Raw genomic sequence first — 20,131 nt, forward strand, 5'->3', positions numbered from 1 at the left:
GACACAGGTCCAATTTTTTTCGAATGTGACCCAGACCACTTGGATATCTGATGCGTATCTGATCTTTTCAAATGTGGCATGAATCCTAAAACGTTATTTATACTCGACAAATGTCACTATTCTGTGCCCTGATACGCACAAGCGAGAAGAAAAACAACAACTATGGCGAACAATAGTGAGGATTAAGTTGTTACTGTGCTGGTTCCGGTCGGACAACAACTTCAAAATCGCAAGCTGTTCTCCATTGTTAGCATCCATGTTTACTTCCGCAAACACTGAGCACTTCTTCTTCTTTATGGTAATTGGCAAAACACTGAACATGCTCTCTATTATTATATTGTTATTGCGCCCTCTACTGCGTATGTGCGGCACTTTCAGGTCATTTGGAGTTCACACTACAGAACAGTGTTGTATAGTAACGAAGTAAAAATACTTCACTACTTTACTTAAGTATATTTTGGAGTACTTCATACTTTCCTGGAGTATGAAAAGTTTTGATGACTTTCACTTTTACTTCACTATATTTCCGAACTTAATTGCGTACTTTTACTCCGATACATTTTCAATGTGTGGTTTAGTTACTCGTTACAAAAAAGCGAGAGAGAGAAACGCAAGTGTTTTGATCCACCTACTGATTAGCAAGTAGCAAGCAGGCTACCGAACAAAGTCCGTAGCCTGCTTGCCTGGGCTTGTTCATCACCACCAATAGGATACACCTTCTTCTTCTTCTTTTCTATTATGGCGGATCACAAGCAACTTTAAGGTGCATACCGCCACCTACTGTACATGAGTGTATAGAAGCATTACTTCATATCTATTAAATTCTATTTTTTAATTTTATATTCTTAAGATAAATAAACAATGCTTTCCTCAATTTGTGAATATCTGTTATGTTTCCTTCATTTCCTAATATACCTTTAAGATTCCATTCATGCCCTATGTTTCGAACTATTCTCTTTAATTCTTCCCTTTCGAGTTCATTTGACTTACAGTTCATCAATATGTGTTCTACATTTTCTTTCACTCCACATCTCTCACAGTTATCATTATTTTTCCTCCCTATTGTATAAAGCATGTCATTTAAGTAGGTATGACCTACTCTTAATCTACTAATTATTATTTCTTCTCTTCTGTTTCTTTCATTAATGCTTCGAATTTGAACTGACTTTTGTACTTCATATAATCTTCTTCCTTTCTTATCTTCATTCCACATTTTTTGCCATTTCTTGATTTCTTTACTTTTAATTAGGATACACCTGTTTCGCTTCTCCCATTAAACACAAAGCAAGTCTCGCAATCAGTAGCAGTCACATGGAAATTCTATCTTACAAAAACTCCCCGTCCAACTTGAAGAAACACATCGAGGTAACTTCTTATGAAATGGTTATAATCCTCCTGTTTCAGTAACTATAGCTTGGTCACTAGACACTACTGTATTGTGAAACGTTGACCATAAATTAACTTTGTTTGGCATTGTTTCAGTTCCACACGTGGTGTATTTAGCTTAGGCTTAATGTTGACTGTAGCAGGCTACCTAGACTCCTCTGTTCAAGGGGGGACAGAAGCCATAGCGATAGCAATTTAGACTAAATTTAACGAATATAGGAAAGGCATGCAAGTTCAAAACCAGGTTTACAGATGCCAATAAGCTGCATTTCCCTCCCAATTCTTTTTTTCTTTTGCATAATGACCAGTTGTGTGCACCACCTACTGACTGTAGCATTGACTGATTCACTGATTTGCGAAGTAGAGTAATCGTAACAGCTCTTTTTCTTCATGTTGGCCGCATTTTCTGTACTATTTATTTTTCTCATTTTCAGCACTGACCTTACTTGAAGGGAAAACTTAAGGCTTACAAAAACTTTGTATTTTCTGTCCTGGAGGGTTTACTAAGAAGCTGGTTCAGTTGTAAAGCAGGTTAAGTTAACCTTGTGCTATAGGTAAAGCACCTAATTTTCTTAACTAAATGATGCCTGCAGGTATATCTATTAGCAGGTTTAATTTTGCCTGCACTTGGTTGTGTACATTATTTTAAGTGTATTTGACAAGTTTACCAAAATATAAAAAATGTCATTCAAACTGCATTTGCTTTGTTTTACTTTTTACTTGTACTTTTCATTACATTACTTGAGTACATCCATTTTTACAGTAATTTCCATACTTAAGTACAAGAAGTTTCAGATACTTTAAGACTTTAACTCAAGTAACATTTCAGTCAGTGACTTCGACTTTTACCAAAGTCATATTTTGGAGAGGTACCTATACTTTTACTTGACTCTGAGATTTCAGTACTTTATACAACACTGCTACAGAACACATACAAGTCGTGACCACACCAAAAAAAATCCCATTTGACAAAAAATTGGGTCACTTCGGGCTGCAGTGTGAATGTAGCCTTCGACTCTAAGCAGCTGAAACCCACAATAATTCCCTTCTAATAAAAAGTCAAGGACATAGTAATAATAAATCATCACTGATGTAAAAAATGTTTTATAAATGTGACTGGCCACAACAAAACCACAGGAAATAAAAAAAAAATGACACAACAGCAATAGCATCTATTGGGGTAAAAATCACAGTGAAATGTTTTATTTGAATAAGCACATATTAAAAGAAGAATGAATAATATTTCACAATAATGAGCATAGAATTTAATATTCTTTAAGTTATTTCACAATTTCATTGTCATATTTTTATCCATTATTTATTAATGCAGTTTCTTGTTTTACAATGTAGTATTTATTTGTTTATTTTTCAGGATTCTGACGTTCCATAGTGGTTTACATATTTTTGTGATTACATGTCTATATTTAGCTCACTGAAAACTTTTATTCGCAGGTAGGCAGGGTCATCTGACCGTCATTACACTGAACACGCATCGGCACAGAGCCAACACGTCTTTTACCACTCACACAAAGAAATGTGAGATGATCCAGATGTGGTGCATACATCTTAGTTGCATCACCAACTTTAAAGTAAATACCATGTTCACTCAATGATTCCTCGTTCACAGTGCAGGGTTCTGAAAAACAAAAAATTGTAAAATAGAATTAATTTTGTTCTATAAACTAAAACAATAAATACTTGCAAATATTAATATATTTACTTTTTAATATTTACAGACATTTTGAGGTTGTAGAATGATATTCTCATTGGATACTAGTCAATCAAAAATGATTGTGTTTTTAGTTTAGTAATTATTTTTTATCTTTTACTGTTCTCAAGTAGAGTTTGTTCTCATTCCTATGAAACACTTTTTATCATAATTTTGAAAATCCATCCATCCATCCATTTTCTGTTCACCCTTGTCCCTAATGGGGTTGGGAGGGTTGCTGGTGCCCATCTCCAGCTACGTTCCGGGCGAGAGGCGGGGTTCACCCTGGACAGGTCGCCAGTCTGTCGCAGAATTTTTTTGAAAATTCTGCGACAGAAAATAAGATATTTAATTGTACATTTTCTAGATACTTTAAATGTACAGATTACTCAAGAATGTTAACCTTTATTTTTATTGTTTTAAACAATGTCAAAAGGATCTTGTAAAAAGATAGTTATTTGCTTTGATATTATGCAATTGCACATTTTATTATTCTTGATCGCAGCTGGAAGAATCATAAGCAGCAGAGGTTTTTAAGTAAAGAAGAAATAGCAGAAATATCACAGAATGCAAAATGAAATGTTCAAATTTAACTTACTCAGGCATCTCATGTTTCCTTTCCATACACCTTTGTCGCAGGTTTTGAATGGGTCACCATCCATAATGTACTTATTCTGACAGATATATTCAACTCTGTCACCAATTTGATGAACTGCATCTGATCTGATGAATAATTTGGTATCTCCATTTTCAAGAGTTGGTGGTGCTGAACAATGTGCAGCATCTGAAAGAATGTGAACAATGAGAAAAAAGTAGTTTGAGATTGTGCTTTATTAAACTTATATCATTTATGAAATATATTACTTGTTGTTTGTATCCTAACATAAAAAAATGAATTGCTGCCCCTGGGATTTAAGCTAGAACACTACCGTGATTAGATTTCTCTTATCTCCATCTACAAGGAGTACAAAGAGTGACAATTTGTTTCCTTTTTATTACATTATATTATTGTTTATACATAATTATTTCTTTACCCAGAGTTTTAAAGTTGCTGCGCGTAGGGAATTATCGGTCAGAAAGCAAAAATCTGTACTGTCACTACCAATATGCTGTGAAAAACCTCAAATTGTAGCTTCCCTTTGCCAAACATACTAATGTCCAACAGTTAAGCACAAATGACCAGAGTGTCACTTAGTTAAATATGATATTTTAACTACAGGCATCACAGTGACACCTTGAATAGATATAGTTAGGTGAAATAAATGTTCAAGAAAAGAGTAAGACAAGAAGTGATTTACTTGTGCACTCAGGCGGTGGAGTGCTCCACTTTCCGTTTCCCAAACAGCTACTTGTTGAACTCCCTTGCATGATGTGGTCTTGTTGACGACAGTCAAATGACAATGTATCTCCTTTACTTATAGCATTGCCTTGTACAGATGAAGTGATGCGAACAGTACTGGGTATGTCTGGTATTCTGCATTTCTCTGCCAAAGAACAGAAGTTTACAACATCAATGAAGTATGTTATAACTCAGTGAAACTAAACACTAATTTTAACAGTATTTTTTTTAAACCAGTAATTATAAAGTTGTTAATTTAAATTCATCATTTACATTACATATCACTTTTATGAAAATGACAAGAATGAGTGAGATTGTCAAATATGGGTCAAAAGTGTTGTTGATCAAAGATTTTAACTATCACAAATGTAAATGTTGCTTTACAACAATGCATGCAAATGGAATTATTTTGTTGTGGCATTGTGGATTAATTTGAAACATAATATGAAGTCAATAAAAGTTTAAAAACTATTTTTAAAATTAATTGATGTTAAAAGCATTCTATAAGTGGATTGGTTCTGTGTTTGCAAGCTGCACCCAATAGGAAGTGAACACACCAGAGCAGGTTGGAAACGGGGCATCCCACTTCCCCGTGTCTAAGCACTGAACTTCATCAGGACCCTCCATATCATACTCATCTTCACAAAAAAAACTTAATTTATCTCCAGGATTCACTAGATTATTTCGGGATGCACTTCTAAAACGTCTCAGTCCGTCACCCAATGGGTAAACTTCACAAGGAATGCCTGAGAAAACCAGAGCAGATCAGATGAAACACAAGTTTTAACTAAAAATTCTGTTTAAATTTTATTAAACCTTTTAGTTCATAAGCAATAAAAAGTGCATCTGTCAAACTACCTGTCATTTTCTTGAAGCATCTGTGCTTCAAGTGCATCTGTCATTTTCTTGAAGCGATGTAAAAATAAAAAACTAAATTCTATTTTTAGCATCATTTCCTCTTACCTGGACATTTTTCAGATGTTGTCCACTTGCCATTCTCACATGTTGCGTTGCCTTCTGCATTGGCACCAGGCGCAGTGCACGCATATTGGACCACATCTCCTGCCAAGTATCTTTCATTAATCATGTCTGCTCTCACTGTCAGTCGGGGGTCACTGAACTGCTCACAAAAAGCTGGAACACATTAAGACAGTTTTGTGAGAATTTGCATCACAGAGGTTATTTCAAAGGACGGCCACTCCTCTAAATCACTTGGAAGTCTTATTTTGGTTTGCTTACCGACCCCTGTTCTTACTTGTAAATCATGTTATTACTCCAATTTCTCATTTGTTTTTACTCATTCTTCACACTGCAGTTCTTGCTGGACCTTTTTATGAAAACTTCATATTTTTTTATGTTATTTGAGGGAAAGAAATGTATAAAGTGATATTCAGTGAACTAGAATATGCATTCTGATGAAGCTCGTTTTACAGATTAAATAAACTTTTTCAAAATAATCTTTAAGAAGGTATTAGAAATACCCTCATTTCTGTATTAAGATGTTTATTTGTCTGATGTAATTTTTCCATTCAATGTAAGTTTAAAATCATCTCAATTAAATACAACATAATTTGTTTCAGTGAGTGAATTGGGTTTGAATTGGGTAAAGGAGGGCATAATTTAGCCTTTTCTGCTAAGAAGAAAAACACTCAGCCAGATAACAGCTGAGTTTGCATTTTAGGTTTCAAAATAAACTGAACCATTCTAAGGTACATTTTTAAAATGGGCTTTTAAAAAAAATAATATATTTTTTATTTTCATTCAGCCTCTTTGCCGTTTCATACCTTTTGGTAGTTTGCCACATCTGGATGGTGCCATCCAAACAGATGAAGCCTGTTTTATATGGAGTGTGCTTCAGTTCATGCCAACCATTGAAATGTTTTTTTTTATATGGTTGATAAACCACAAACTTAAAGTAATTTGCACATTTTACAATTGCCAAAAATAGAGGTTTAATGAAAATAGAGGTTTCATGATTAATAATTAATGGCAGGAATCCAGTCAGACTTCTTTTGGTCCAATCAGATCATAATCTGTCATATATTTTGGTGTCATTTTACTAAACTATGGCTTAGTAAAATTTTCTACAAGTTTCATGGTTCTTAGATTTTATCTGCAGAAATAATGCAAATACTTGGTATGTACGCAATAATTAAAGATGGCGGGAATGAAATGGTTTGCTTACAAGTATCAAAGAGACGTAGAAAGGAAGGAAATCGTAACTCAGTCCTAAAACAATGCCATTAATAATATTTTGAGAACACTTTGAATGAAATGCACATACGGACACATGTGATGTTTCTTGTTTCCCATTTCCCAGCTCTGCATGTAATGGTGGCTTGTTCCTCCATCATATACTTGTCACGGCACTGATAAGTCACAGAGGAGCCATCCAAGTATTCCTTCTGGTATAAAATGGTGACAATTGCATTCTCAACTTTGGGTGGTGGGCCACAGTGTTCAGCAGTTGCTGCAAGACATAAAAATATGTAAAATTATTATTAAAATCTTTGTAAAATTTAATCATCTGAGTATTTAAAAATGATCTGGATGTCTCACCACGGCAGATCGTTCTTGGTGTAAACTCATGATAATTCCATCTTCCATTTACACAAGTTAGTTCAGCAATCTCTCCAGTGTATCCTTTATTGCATTCAATCGTAGCACGTGTCCTTGAAACTGTCACTGTCACTTTTCCATTGGAAATTGCAGGAGCCTCTCCACACAATGTCTTTGCTTTAAAACAGCATTGACAAAGCATACATGTCAATAATGCATTGTTACTGTAAATAAGTAACAATAAGTAATATTGTTACTTATTTATTGTAAAATAATAGGAAAACATGTTTTCAGCTAATTTACTTTATAGAATAATTGAAAATAAAACATTACATGTCCAAAAATTGTGACTAATTTATAATGACCAAAAATTACACAAACTAGGTAGAGTCTGAAGTTTAGCTAATTGGAAGCATTGCATTTAGTTAAATTCATAAGAGTAAAATTTTGTCTTAGAGAAAATAGAGTTTAATTACCTATACATGGATGAAGTTGGCCAAACACACCGCCTTCACATTTGGCATGACCCCACCAGCTTTTGGTAGGAAGTTTGAAATGTTCATTACAGGCGTAGTAAATTGTGCCTGTACTGGGTTCAACTGCAAATCCATTTGGAATTTCAGGTTTCTGGCAAAGTGCCACATCTGTTAATGATTCAGAAAAAAAAAGTCATGTTCCAGTTGCAGGGGTCAAAAGATAAATGCAACTAATATGTATCCATCTTCGAGGCCTGATTTTAAAAATGTCAATATCTCTCAGTTCCTCTTTTCCCAAGTTGGTTTTACCAGTTTATTCATAGCTTCTTCGTGTTCAAGTCAAGCTAATTTGTCTATTAACGACTTAAATATCCCCAAATCATCATGGAAGGATACTTGAATTAAGTCTGTGCTGCTGTAACCAGATATTTAAATGAACTGTTTTGATGACATAAATTAAAATGATGTTTAATAAATGCTGGACTAATGAAAAAGTATTTTAAACATTTCTTACTTCTTCCTACTCCTTTTTGAGCATGTTAAGATTATTGTGGTACAAAAAAATATGTCATTTGCATTCCTTGTTTAAGTGTGTTATTTTACACAACCATCATGTTTGAAATAAATAAATAAAAATTAGGTTTTTTTAAAAAACTTTCTTCAAATTCAAATGATTTTGACCCTTTGCACGTGACGTCACTCTTCGAGCTCGGCCCAGCTCCGCCATGGATGTCAAAACAGCTACTATGCTCCTGTAAAGCCTGTTAAAATCGTACATGAGGTGGCCTTATATTGCTTTTATTCGATTGATTTTGTAGTAAAAATTGTCACAGGGTGCACAAACAGACAATGGTGAAAACCAAACTTGTCATTTAATTTTATAACGAGGAAAGATGCGGGGTGATGGATAGCAGCTGTCAATCATAATGACTGTCAGCCCTCGGTGTAAGCGCGGATTTGCACTTTTCTACAAGGTAAAAAGATTAACGTTCATATACTTTATAAGTAAGTATGATTTGATAATGCAGTATCAGATATTTCATTATGGCGAAGGTATGCGTTTAACCGTTAGTAACCATGGAAACAATCCCCCCATCATGTAGCCTAGCATGTACGGAAAAAACTGGTTAGCATCTCGTCTTTTTTACGTTTTTATGGCTGCTCCGGTTTAAGGGTGTTAAACATAGTGACATAAATCATGCAAAATTCAGGCAAAGTAGGTAAATTTGATCAACACGTCAGGAGAGGGTCGGTTGGTTTGTAAGCTAGCTGTTTCAAGCTTCTGTAAATACCGCCGTCTATGAGCCCCAAACAGGTGTGTTACGTTCACAGACAACTTAGCTCGAAAAAATGAATAAACTGGCAAAAGCAACTTGCCAGTTTATTCATGTTGGGAAGACAACTCAAGTGCTCCGTTCAATACTCCTGATCGTCACTTCCGATGTACATCATGACACTTCAAATTGAGTAAGTGGAGTTGTTGCAGAGGGTCAATATTTCCTTTAAGTGCCTTTCAAACCATGACAAGATTCTCACAATAGTTCGCAAATCACAATTAGATTACTCACAGATGTTCTTACCTGGACATTGCTTTATCCCTTCCCAGACTCCTCGATTACAGGTGATGGTAACAGATTCCTGATTCCCTCTCAAACATTGGTATGTGAGTCGGTGATTGTTGGAGTAAGTTTCTCTACTGCTGGTAATTATGGAGTTTTCAATGTTAGGGTTTTTACACTGTCTCCCTGACAAAGAAAATAACATTAAACATGGAGTTTAAACAGCATGATATTTGCTAACAAAAAGATAATAAGGAAGAATCTAAATGCAAAAAATGTGAATAGAAATTTTGCTTGAGGAGCATTTGAAATTGTTGCAGTTATTCATTGATAAGGTTTATTTTTCAGCTTTTTTTCCTCCTTGTTTGAGATTTTTGCATTGCTACTTTTAACTATTGATTTGATCAAAATATTTTTCTAAATAATTTGGGGTATATAGAACATCAACAAGTGTTTATTCAATAGTGTATGAGTCCGAGTCCTAAAGTTTTTTTCAATATCTATTTTTTTATTCCATATCATAATAAATATAAATTTATTGCTTCTACTTGGCAAAGACGTTGAGTTTAAAAAGGGTAACCTCTAATGTTGGTGTTTTATGCTTAATTTCTTTACTCTAAGCAAGAAGAAAAGATGCCAAGTTGCTTTTTGTTCAGGTTGTTTGTTTTTTGAGATTTGACTCGACCTTCCAGATAACCCTGTCACAAAATGATCCACAGAAGGACTTCTCTCTTTAATGGAAGTGGATAAACCACCTTCTTTTTAAAAGTAAAGAGGATAATTTACAATTTTTTTTCAAGATTATGAAGTATTTCATGTAAAGTGGCCAGATAAATAAAATGAAAATATAGTTTTACAGTAAAACAACAAAAGACCATTTAAAGTGAACAGTACCACGACAAAGTGGTTTCGGTGTCCATCCGTCTCTGGTACACGTCGCTGTTCTGTCTGAACTTGCAGGATCGTAGTTGTAGTCACATTCATACCGTACTCTGTCACCTAATTTGTTTTTGCCCCAAGCGTTAACTAAACGATACAAATGTGCTTCTTGTATGTATCGAGGGCATGTAACCTCTGGAGTGGGAAAAAAATACATTTTCTGTTCAAAAAGTCGAAATCAGCAGTACAAATCATACATAGGACTAATGAAACATTAGCACAAATACTTTTTTAACTGAATAATCAATTGATGACATTTGGGCTTTTAATACCTTGGCATATCGGATCCGTATTCCAGTCTCCATTGATTCCACATGTAACATCAGCCACCGTTGTTTGCGTGTCCAGAATCCAGTGATTCTCCCCACATGTGACTCTCACTATTTCTCCAGGTAAAAACATGTTTTTGTATGGAGGGTCGTGGGTTGTCCCAGGGATTGATGCCAGATTCAGTTCACATTTAATTACTGGAATCATTGAACATATATTATTATTTGTCAGTTTGTTAGAAAGGGATGCACTTCATATGTGTACCTCAGACTTTACTCCTCTGTTCAATCAAGTCATTTGTTGTTGTTACTGTAATCATACTCACCTTTACATGCAGGTGTGGGACTCCAGTCTGCTTTTCCTGCAAATTTTGTGCATCTTGGAGTTCTCTCATCAGCCCGTTTATAAGAATGATCACATCTAAAATCTAAGATTTCTTGTTCTTTGTACTCCTGAGCGGCACCAAGCACACGGCCATGTTCAATCTGAGGGACGGAACATCTTATTGCTGTTGATATCAAGCACAAGTGTTATTAGTGCAATTCTAATGGAAAGGTAGACTGATAATTATGCCTTTCAATCAGTTTGAGATTTGATTGGCTTATTTTTAAAACATATTAAGAAGGTATGTAGGGAGGTGCTATATAAAATCAACTTTTTTGAGTATTGTATTATGTTGTAATTCAGTCAACAAAACATACACAAGGTGTTGCTTTTATTCTTTTAATAAAAAGAATAAGAAATCCTTGAATCTGCCATGGCAGCCATTCCAGGGCGCTTACACTCCAGCTTTCACTTAACAGACCACCTGTCCCTCGCTTCTTCCCCACTCAGCTCCTCCAGACTAGCGGCAGCAGCAATTGACAAACACCCAGTAGAATTGTGAGTCTGCTGAGCACAAAATATGAACTACCTCTCAATCGAACGCTCCTAAGAACGGCTGTAAAAGCAATTAAGGCTAAGATTGTTGTGATGAAGTGCTGAAAGCGAATGTCGGAAAGATTAGAAGGTTCTTAAAGACAAGGGGGCCAATTTCAAGGCATCAAATTGTGAAATTACATTTCTTTTAAGTTTTGATTGGTACATACAACTTTTTTATAACAATTGAAGGCAACAGTTTGTTGATTGTACTACAAAATTACATGTTTTGCCTGGAAAAATAATCCCTTCATTTAATAAACGGTATCAAATATATTTCAAAGTAATAAAATATATTATTTAAGTCTTGAATTTTGCTTTTATCTGTTATAAACTTACGCTGCTAGGTTAAAACAAATCTTGAATAACGCTATATTCAAAAGAAAGTTTTTAACATATTTGGTAATATTTAGTTTTGACATCTTGTTATACCTTTGCATTTTGGAGGCTGGCCACTCCACTCTCCATCATCCTTGCAATAAATCTCTTGTGACCCATACAAGATTTCAGCACTTGACTTGCAGCTAAACCGAACAACATTGCCAGAGGTGGCTTCTTCTGCACCCCCTAAAACCTGTACGTTATTGTCTGCATGAACGACTGGACATTTCGTGGCTGGAATGACAAAAATTGAAACACAAGACAAGGAAAGCTTAATACATATAGCAATCCAAAATAAATACATAAAATAAAAAGAAAAGCTATAGAAATGCCAAAATTCATTTGAATAGCATTACATAAAAAAACAAAATATTACAATGCAATCTTATAATTCATGCATCAATTGCATCAGAGATCAGGCAAACCATTCCTTTGTGAGACTCTACACTGCAAAAACACAAAATCTTACTAAATAATCAAAATAAGACAAAACTAACTTGCAAGTAACTTTTTAGGAAGATACATAGGAGCTTGTTTTAAGTCAATAATTCCATAACATTGATGAAAAAGTACTGCCACAGGCAGGTTATTTTGCTTACAGGAAAAATGTCTTGTTATAAGTAAAATAATCTGACAGTGCACTAAAAACATATCAAAAATGGTTGGTAAGGCTTTTGCAGTGTAACAAAAAGTACAGTAAATAATAATGTATTCCATTCTGATTTAAAGGTTTTAAATGCTGCCTAATTTTGTTTAGTTCTGATCAGTAGCTATGTTTCTATTCGAAATGTGTGCAAAGGAACGCAATTAAAATCACGTGAATAAGTTTGTTCACACGATAAGCCATCGAAAAACACGCTGCGCTAAGATCCTCAACTACTTCCTGCAGTATTCGTCTTCATGGTTTGTACCAGTGATAACATCCTGTTGCTGAAAATGTGACTTGTGTGATGCGACAAAAGGGTTTATCCATTACAGTTTTGTGAAATAAACCAAATTTGATATGGCCAAAAAAAACAACCTCCTCATCCTAATGCCAAAACTTTTTAATGAAAAAGATTTTTTTTTTCAAAAAATGTTTCCATTAAACAAAATTTAAGCTAATTTATTCTCAAAATGTCAAATTGCGCAATTATATGTTCAATGGAGAAGCAGCTACTGGTCACTCCCTCACATTATAAGTATATTTAGGGTGTTTCATCTTTGACAAGCAGTTTGAAAACATAGGCAATTGAATAGACTCTCAAACTGCTTTACTACAGACAGAGAAATCTTTTTTTTTCTAAATGAAAGTGGCGTCCTTATTCATATCCAGAAAAAATGTACTTCATATTCAACTCATACCTTCACACACTGGAATCTTGCCATCCCAGCCTTCTGCCAAGCAGCGCCTGCGGCTTGACCGACTCACCATCTGATAACTGTAAAGCGTTTTTAATGAAAGTAGTAAGAATGCTCATAATAAAACTCACAAAGAGAAAGGAACTTTTTTTTTTATCTTATCATACCCTGGGTTGCACTCGTAAACAATTTGAGATCCAAACACATAATCATCTCCGACCTCAAGTCGGAAATCTGCAAATTGTGCATCTCCGGGATGTCCGCAGGATTTCGCTTAAAATATTGGGATAAGAACAAAACATGTGTAAATATTCTGTGGTGGAAAATAAAGTAAGATAAAAATGGCAGAATGAATGGAAAACTTTTTAAACTTACGTTCACATTTAGGGCTAGAAGACTTCCAGGTCCCCTCAACACAGATCATCTTGAAAAAGCCACTATACCCAACATTGCAGGGAACTCTGACTTGTTTTCCTCCGCCGTAAGTGGCATCCAAACCACTTATGTCAAAATTTTGATCAAAGTGACGGCTGTTAATAAACTGTTCACGTGTACAGTCTGTGTGACGGCAACAATTTCAGTGGGTTTATAGCAATAACAAATCATCAAACGATAAATGCAAAATACTTTAAAATTAAAAAGGATGAGCGGAACTACTAGGACTTACCTTGGCATTTTACAGAAGTCATTAATTGCGACCACAGCAGTAGGACGCAGCTTCTCGTTATCATGTGCATTTTAACCTTCTACTCTGAAGCACCAAACAGAGCAAGGCACCACAGACAGCTACACTGTTATACAGAGAAGGGGCTGTGGATTTCACAAGAAGGAGAGAGAAAAGAAGATTGCTCAATGATTGCACAAGTGGGTTCAGCCTCCAATCCCTAAATCACAGATAGCGGAAAAAAGGAAGTGACCAAAAACAGCCCCTTAAATCATGCACCAGCTCCTGAATATACAAAGGGGAAAAAAAGAATCTATATATTTTCAAAAATAGGTTTGGATTAAAAACCTGGGAATGGTTAAGCAAATGTGATATCAAATCAACAGTATTTAAATAGTAGTCCTACTGTACATAACTGCACGTCCCGGTTTGGTCATTTTTTCATCAATAAATCTGGGGTAAAAAAAACAAACATGTATTCCTGTAAAGTTTTGTTTGTATTGTTTTCTACTTTTCTGGTAATCATTTGCAGGAATCAATTAAGCAAACAAAACTCACTGCATTTCCCAAACTAGTTCAATAGATTTCATTCAAAGTAAATCAGATTTAATTTAGGCGAAAATAAGTTTTTCTTATATATTTAAAAGCAATATCATCAGACTTGATCCTCAACTACTTCCTGCAGTATTCGTCTTTATGGTTTGTACCAGTGATAACATCCTGTTGCTGAAAATGTGACTTGTGTGATGCGACAAAAGGGTTTATCCATTACAGTTTTGTGAAATAAACCAAATTTGATATGGCCAAAAAAACAACCTCCTCATCCTAATGCCAAAACTTTTTAATGAAAAAGATTTTTTTTTTCAAAAAATGTTTCCATTAAACAAAATTTAAGCTAATTTATTCTCAAAATGTCAAATTGCGCAATTATATGTTCAATGGAGAAGCAGCTACTGGTCACTCCCTCACATTATAAGTATATTTAGGGTGTTTCATCTTTGACAAGCAGTTTGAAAACATAGGCAATTGAATAGACTCTCAAACTTCAAAAAGAATCTATATATTTTCAAAAATAGGTTTGGATTAAAAACCTGGGAATGGTTAAGCAAATGTGATATCAAATCAACAGTATTTAAATAGTAGTCCTACTGTACATAACTGCACGTCCCGGTTTGGTCATTTTTTCATCAATAAATCTGGGGTAAAAAAAACAAACATGTATTCCTGTAAAGTTTTGTTTGTATTGTTTTCTACTTTTCTGGTAATCATTTGCAGGAATCAATTAAGCAAACAAAACTCACTGCATTTCCCAAACTAGTTCAATAGATTTCATTCAAAGTAAATCAGATTTAATTTAGGCGAAAATAAGTTTTTCTTATATATTTAAAAGCAATATCATCAGACTTGATCCTCAACTACTTCCTGCAGTATTCGTCTTCATGGTTTGTACCAGTGATAACATCCTGTTGCTGAAAATGTGACTTGTGTGATGCGACAAAAGGGTTTATCCATTACAGTTTTGTGAAATAAACCAAATTTGATATGGCCAAAAAAAACAACCTCCTCATCCTAATGCCAAAACTTTTTAATGAAAAAGATTTTTTTTTTCAAAAAATGTTTCCATTAAACAAAATTTAAGCTAATTTATTCTCAAAATGTCAAATTGCGCAATTATATGTTCAATGGAGAAGCAGCTACTGGTCACTCCCTCACATTATAAGTATATTTAGGGTGTTTCATCTTTTTTCAAATCTATATATTTTCAAAAATAGGTTTGGATTAAAAACCTGGGAATGGTTAAGCAAATGTGATATCAAATCAACAGTATTTAAATAGTAGTCCTACTGTACATAACTGCACGTCCCGGTTTGGTCATTTTTTCATCAATAAATCTGGGGTAAAAAAAACAAACATGTATTCCTGTAAAGTTTTGTTTGTATTGTTTTCTACTTTTCTGGTAATCATTTGCAGGAATCAATTAAGCAAACAAAACTCACTGCATTTCCCAAACTAGTTCAATAGATTTCATTCAAAGTAAATCAGATTTAATTTAGGCGAAAATAAGTTTTTCTTATATATTTAAAAGCAATATCATCAGACTTGAAAATATAGTTTCAAATGCACCTGAGTTGTGCTTTAGAGAAAGTAAGAACTGCCATAGAAAAAGGTTTGCAAACAAACAGAAGATTGACTGTGTGACCTGAGTTTAAAAACAAATAAAACCGAATGTTCATGTTGAGCAATGCAGAATTTACCTATCTTTCTCAATACTTGATGTCATTTGTACAACTTCTTTTAACTAAACGGAACAACACCTTGTTACTTAAAAAACTACTCACACGAAAACAAATTTCTAAAACAGATATGGCTCAGAATTGCAGATCATCTCATCGTATATGAAATCCCAAGGAGCTCTGCAAGCCAGGAAATCATTTCTGAGAAAAAAATACTAACTTGCAAACAGTATGTATTTTCCTCTGACATCCGTTTGCCTGTAACATAGTTTGGTCTCGTCTTTTATTCACAACATATTTTGTTAATTAGTTGAGTTGAATTAGTGGTTTTCCTTGACAGTGGACTGGAAATAGGCGTGTGTTTTGCAAACGGCCTTGCCTCAGTTACTGCTGACAATGCAGAAAAAAAAAGTGGAATGTGGGGTCATGCTTGCCTAACAATGGTCTGCAAAGACTGCAAAACTCGTATCAAGCAAATGTTTTACATTTCAGCATGAAAATATTTACAAAATGTTAAATGCGTCTCATTGTGAACAGATTAGTCATGAGTTTGAAACAGGCTGAAACAAACAAGTTATATTTGTTTTAATTTGTTGCCAGATGCACACAAATCCACACCTACTACAATCTGAACAAGATTAGAACAAAAGGCTTTCATAATTGCATTAATCTAAAATAACTTGACTTGTTTAAGCTTTACAAATAATTGTGCTCCTGTTCTTTTCTTGGTCAGAATATTTTCGTTACATTTCTGCCTCCAGCCAGTCTTACGCAATCCAGGCTTTGTTTATTGAAGTCAAATTTTTTGGCTAGTTTATGTTGAGTTGTGACCAACTCTGTGCAAGTTTCCTGAACCAAACTCTGAGGACTCAGATAAAAAGAGTATGATGAGAGTTTGAGCAAAAAGGCAGCAGAAGATGGACTGACAGACCAGAAAAGACATTGTGACAGAGGTGATGTCTCATTTTTAGGACTAATTAACCTGTGGATTTAGCTGGATTGATTTGTTTACTGTAAGTTTTGTTCTTGCTCATCATGTAAACTTTTAAAATTAATTACATTTTAAACGTTTTAAATTCAGTCCCAGTAGAGATGCCACCAGCCAGTCTGAGAGGGACTGCGTGTCGAGATATTCCCTAACAGCAGCGTCAGAGATGGAAGAGTGAAAACTACACCTGCTGAAGTCCAAATTCAGTTCCCAAAGAGAAATGACACCATAAACTGATTTGAGACCAGAGTAAAAACACTTTTCCATCAGTTTTATTGGTGGCCAGAGACGATGGATCCGAGGTAGAACACTACAAATCTTCTTTTCTCACATATGTATTTGTAGTTATGTGGACATTTTATCTTTAAATGTCTACAAGCAATTAATAGAGTATGTCTGTAAAGTGCTGGAAGTTCATGTCTTGTTTAATCTGTTAAAGAAAAATAGTTTTTCACTGTTTTTTACATCATCACCACAAGCTATGCACACATTTCAAAAACTAACTCCATCAAGACTCACTGGTTTTACTGGATGAACAGCGACACCCTGAGGAGGTTAACAGATGTTACACCACATCACAGAATTAAAGACAAATATATATATGTATATATATTATTCTGTTTTGTACCTATATCTGCTGTGCATTTAGATCAATAAATGTATTGACTTTCTTTATTTTTCCTTTTTCTTAATCACAAAGATAATTTCTGGGACACAGACATCCAAAATATCATTACATGTGCCGATTGGTTTTGTGAATATAATTGTGAAATACTTTAATAATCTATAATAGTTATCTCCATAACTAATAGTAGAAGATGGTTCAAGAGTGAGATTAATTTTCACTCAGAGAGTTTTATGTCTGTCCCAGTAAATAAGAAACAAAAACTAATATTTACAGCTGAGGTCAAGCAAACTTATTGTGTGAATCAATGTACTCTGTAAACGACTTCGTCACTAAAGTGTTTCTGTAATATGTCAGTCCAATATTATACTTTCACTGTTTCAACTATTACTGGAGATTTGTTAAAAATGTGAGACAGATGAAATTATTGCAATATGGAGGAACACAAAAGTGCATTTTTTTTGTTGTTTTTTTTTTACAAGTTTTGTCAAAGAAATCATTTGAAAACAATGTTTACGAGCCAGTCTATTTAAAAAGGTTGAAACAGAGGATGGATTTCTTCCTGTACCCTTTACACTCAATCCCACAGGAACTGACAGTGCAACATGTATGCATTTACTGAAAGCCTGGCTAAAAATATTCACCTGCAGCACAGGATGAATTATTAATGAAAATTATAACATTTCTGGGAATACTGCGCTCTCTGTATTCCAGATTTGTTTTAATTTTCCAGTAAAAGTAAGATCCACTGTTTATTCATAAGGGTCACCATATTATTGTTACCTAACGCTTTTTCTCTGTTCAGTTTCTAATTTCTCCACTAGAGGACAGAAGAGATCCATTCGGTTTCTGAAGCCCCAAGCACAAGCTGGAAAAAAAGAGATAACATATAATTGCAAGAATGAATTATTACATTTATATTACACATATTATCATATAAAAGCATGCAAGAAAGAAACTACAGATGGAAAGAAGAAGATTTTATTATTCCAAGTAACAGTTTTATCCTCTGCCTGTTGGTTTTGGATGATGTGTGACAAAAGTATTAGAAGAGCATCTTCTGTTCCCTGGGCCTTCAATTCTGCAGGAAAACGCAGAACTATTCAGCTGTTTTCTGTCAGCAAAATCAATACACCTTCTTACGTTATTTGTATATCTTAGCTTTTTTTTTCTTGAGACTGGCAAATGTAAAAATCAGATTAAAGCTGCATAGAACTATTACGAGCAAAGATGAGAAAACGTCCGTGTTTTTAATTCAGTATATTTAAAATATGCATTACGCTCCTGATTTGCAGACGTATAACATTCATCTTACAGAACTTACTTAAAACAATAAATGAATTATTTACGGAATCATTTTAGGTTTTTAGACATGATAAGTCATTTTTTATTTATTAATGAACGAGCAGATATGTCTGCAGCACACACCGCTGTGGTATTAATCAGCACAATTTCTTCCTGAGTCTGTTTGAAGATGCTGAAGCATTTAGCACGTCGGGATAAGATAATCCTCGTCTGTTTATTTAACAGGATGAACATGATTATTTGAGCCCCTCGTAAATAAGCAGCTCAGTCCTCTCCAAGGAGTCGAGCTTAATGCTAATGATATACAGTAAGCAGTAACAATAATTTCACAGGTTATTGAACTGTGTGTCTTGGTAAGTGAGAAACTCATTCGCCTTTCCTTTTCAAGCACAGTTTGAAAATAACAGCGAGTCGAGATAAGATAAGTCTTTGCTGTGGCTGCCGTTCTGGAGAATCTATACTCATTTAGTTCCAGCGCTTCCTTTTCTTCAAACCTGTTATTTCTTACAGCAGAGGCAGAAAAGAAGCAGAGTTAAAATACATAGTTTAACTAGCCTATGTCATTTTTTTTCTCCCTGCAGCTTTTTCTTAATTTTTAAAAAAAAAGTTAAGTCCATCAGGCTTTTTTTTCACAAAAAGAATAATAAATGAATCAAAATGATGAAACATGGGGTTGCTGCAAAGTTCAGCTGCTTCTTTCAACAAGCACATGCATGAGCCCATCACTGCACTGACAGTCTTTACTCAATGCAAATGCATCCGAAATTAAAAATATTATCAAAAAGGTTAAATTAGTTCGATAATTAGATTTTTAAAAATGTAATATGTATCTTTATTACACACAGAGAGATGCATTTCAACAAAATGTAGTGTTACTGTTAATTTGGTGTTATTATTGTGTTTTACAACAAAAGCCTAAGATGTGACTGAATTGAGGGTGGCTACACTGACTTTGGACTTGATAAAACACAGTAGATCTGATCCACTGTGGAAACTTCACTCAGGACCTGAAATAACTACACCCTTTTTCTAGACCTTGAGTATATATAAAGTACTTTTATGTATATAAAGTAAGAGTCCAGGTAAGAGGCATTTGTCCAGGAACAGCCTAACACCAGAAAATGCAACACCTGTCTAAGCCTTGTCTCCCCAAAAAGTCTTGGATTAGCTTCAGAATCATTTCAAAGCTGTGGTTGTCCTTTGTTCTAGTGCAACCGTTTCTGTTGAACTTTTTCCTTCCACTCAACCTTCCATTAGCATGCTTTAATTCCACAACTCCGCCAACATCCAGTGAAATTGGTGTTTTTGTGGACAATGCATGCTTGTCCACTTGCTTGTGCAGGTCATAATATAATATTTATGCATCAAACATATTTGTTGAATAATATTGGAATGTTCTGAGTAATAGGTGTTTGGGTTTTTAGGAGCTTTCAGCTCCT

General features: G+C 34.5%; 1 protein-coding gene and 1 long non-coding RNA gene across 4 annotated transcripts in view; one reads left to right on the forward strand and one right to left on the reverse strand.

Annotated features, from left to right (window-relative positions):
* cfh (complement factor H) overlaps positions 1–13,703 on the reverse strand; it is a 28,828-nt gene extending 15,125 nt beyond the window's left edge. The window contains exons 1-17 of one of the 3 annotated variants that reach the window (XM_028027699.1): positions 13,544–13,703; positions 13,252–13,434; positions 13,044–13,149; positions 12,880–12,956; positions 11,587–11,769; positions 10,562–10,744; positions 10,239–10,433; positions 9,922–10,101; positions 9,049–9,213; positions 7,469–7,636; positions 6,993–7,169; positions 6,718–6,903; positions 5,397–5,567; positions 4,991–5,179; positions 4,393–4,578; positions 3,693–3,878; positions 2,939–3,022 (exon numbers count right to left, since the gene is read on the reverse strand). In XM_028027699.1, coding sequence (XP_027883500.1) covers positions 2,939–3,022; positions 3,693–3,878; positions 4,393–4,578; positions 4,991–5,179; positions 5,397–5,567; positions 6,718–6,903; positions 6,993–7,169; positions 7,469–7,636; positions 9,049–9,213; positions 9,922–10,101; positions 10,239–10,433; positions 10,562–10,744; positions 11,587–11,769; positions 12,880–12,956; positions 13,044–13,149; positions 13,252–13,434; positions 13,544–13,613 — 2,689 coding nt within the window. In that variant the 5' untranslated portion in view covers positions 13,614–13,703. Of the gene's footprint in view, positions 1–2,559; positions 3,023–3,692; positions 3,879–4,392; positions 4,579–4,990; positions 5,180–5,396; positions 5,568–6,717; positions 6,904–6,992; positions 7,170–7,468; positions 7,637–9,048; positions 9,214–9,921; positions 10,102–10,238; positions 10,434–10,561; positions 10,745–11,586; positions 11,770–12,879; positions 12,957–13,043; positions 13,150–13,251; positions 13,435–13,543 lie in introns of those variants that run through there. The other 2 variants (XM_028027698.1, XM_028027700.1) reach the window with 2 other exon arrangements.
* Positions 13,704–16,393: 2,690 nt separating this feature from the next.
* Positions 16,394–17,433, forward strand: LOC114151335 (uncharacterized). Its single transcript, XR_003596923.1, has 2 exons — positions 16,394–16,727; positions 16,856–17,433. It is a non-coding gene; the product is annotated as an uncharacterized LOC114151335 (long non-coding RNA).
* The last annotated feature ends 2,698 nt before the right edge of the window (positions 17,434–20,131 follow it).

This window comes from Xiphophorus couchianus, chromosome 9 (genome assembly GCF_001444195.1).
Source record: "Xiphophorus couchianus chromosome 9, X_couchianus-1.0, whole genome shotgun sequence".
NCBI lineage: Eukaryota > Metazoa > Chordata > Actinopteri > Cyprinodontiformes > Poeciliidae > Xiphophorus > Xiphophorus couchianus.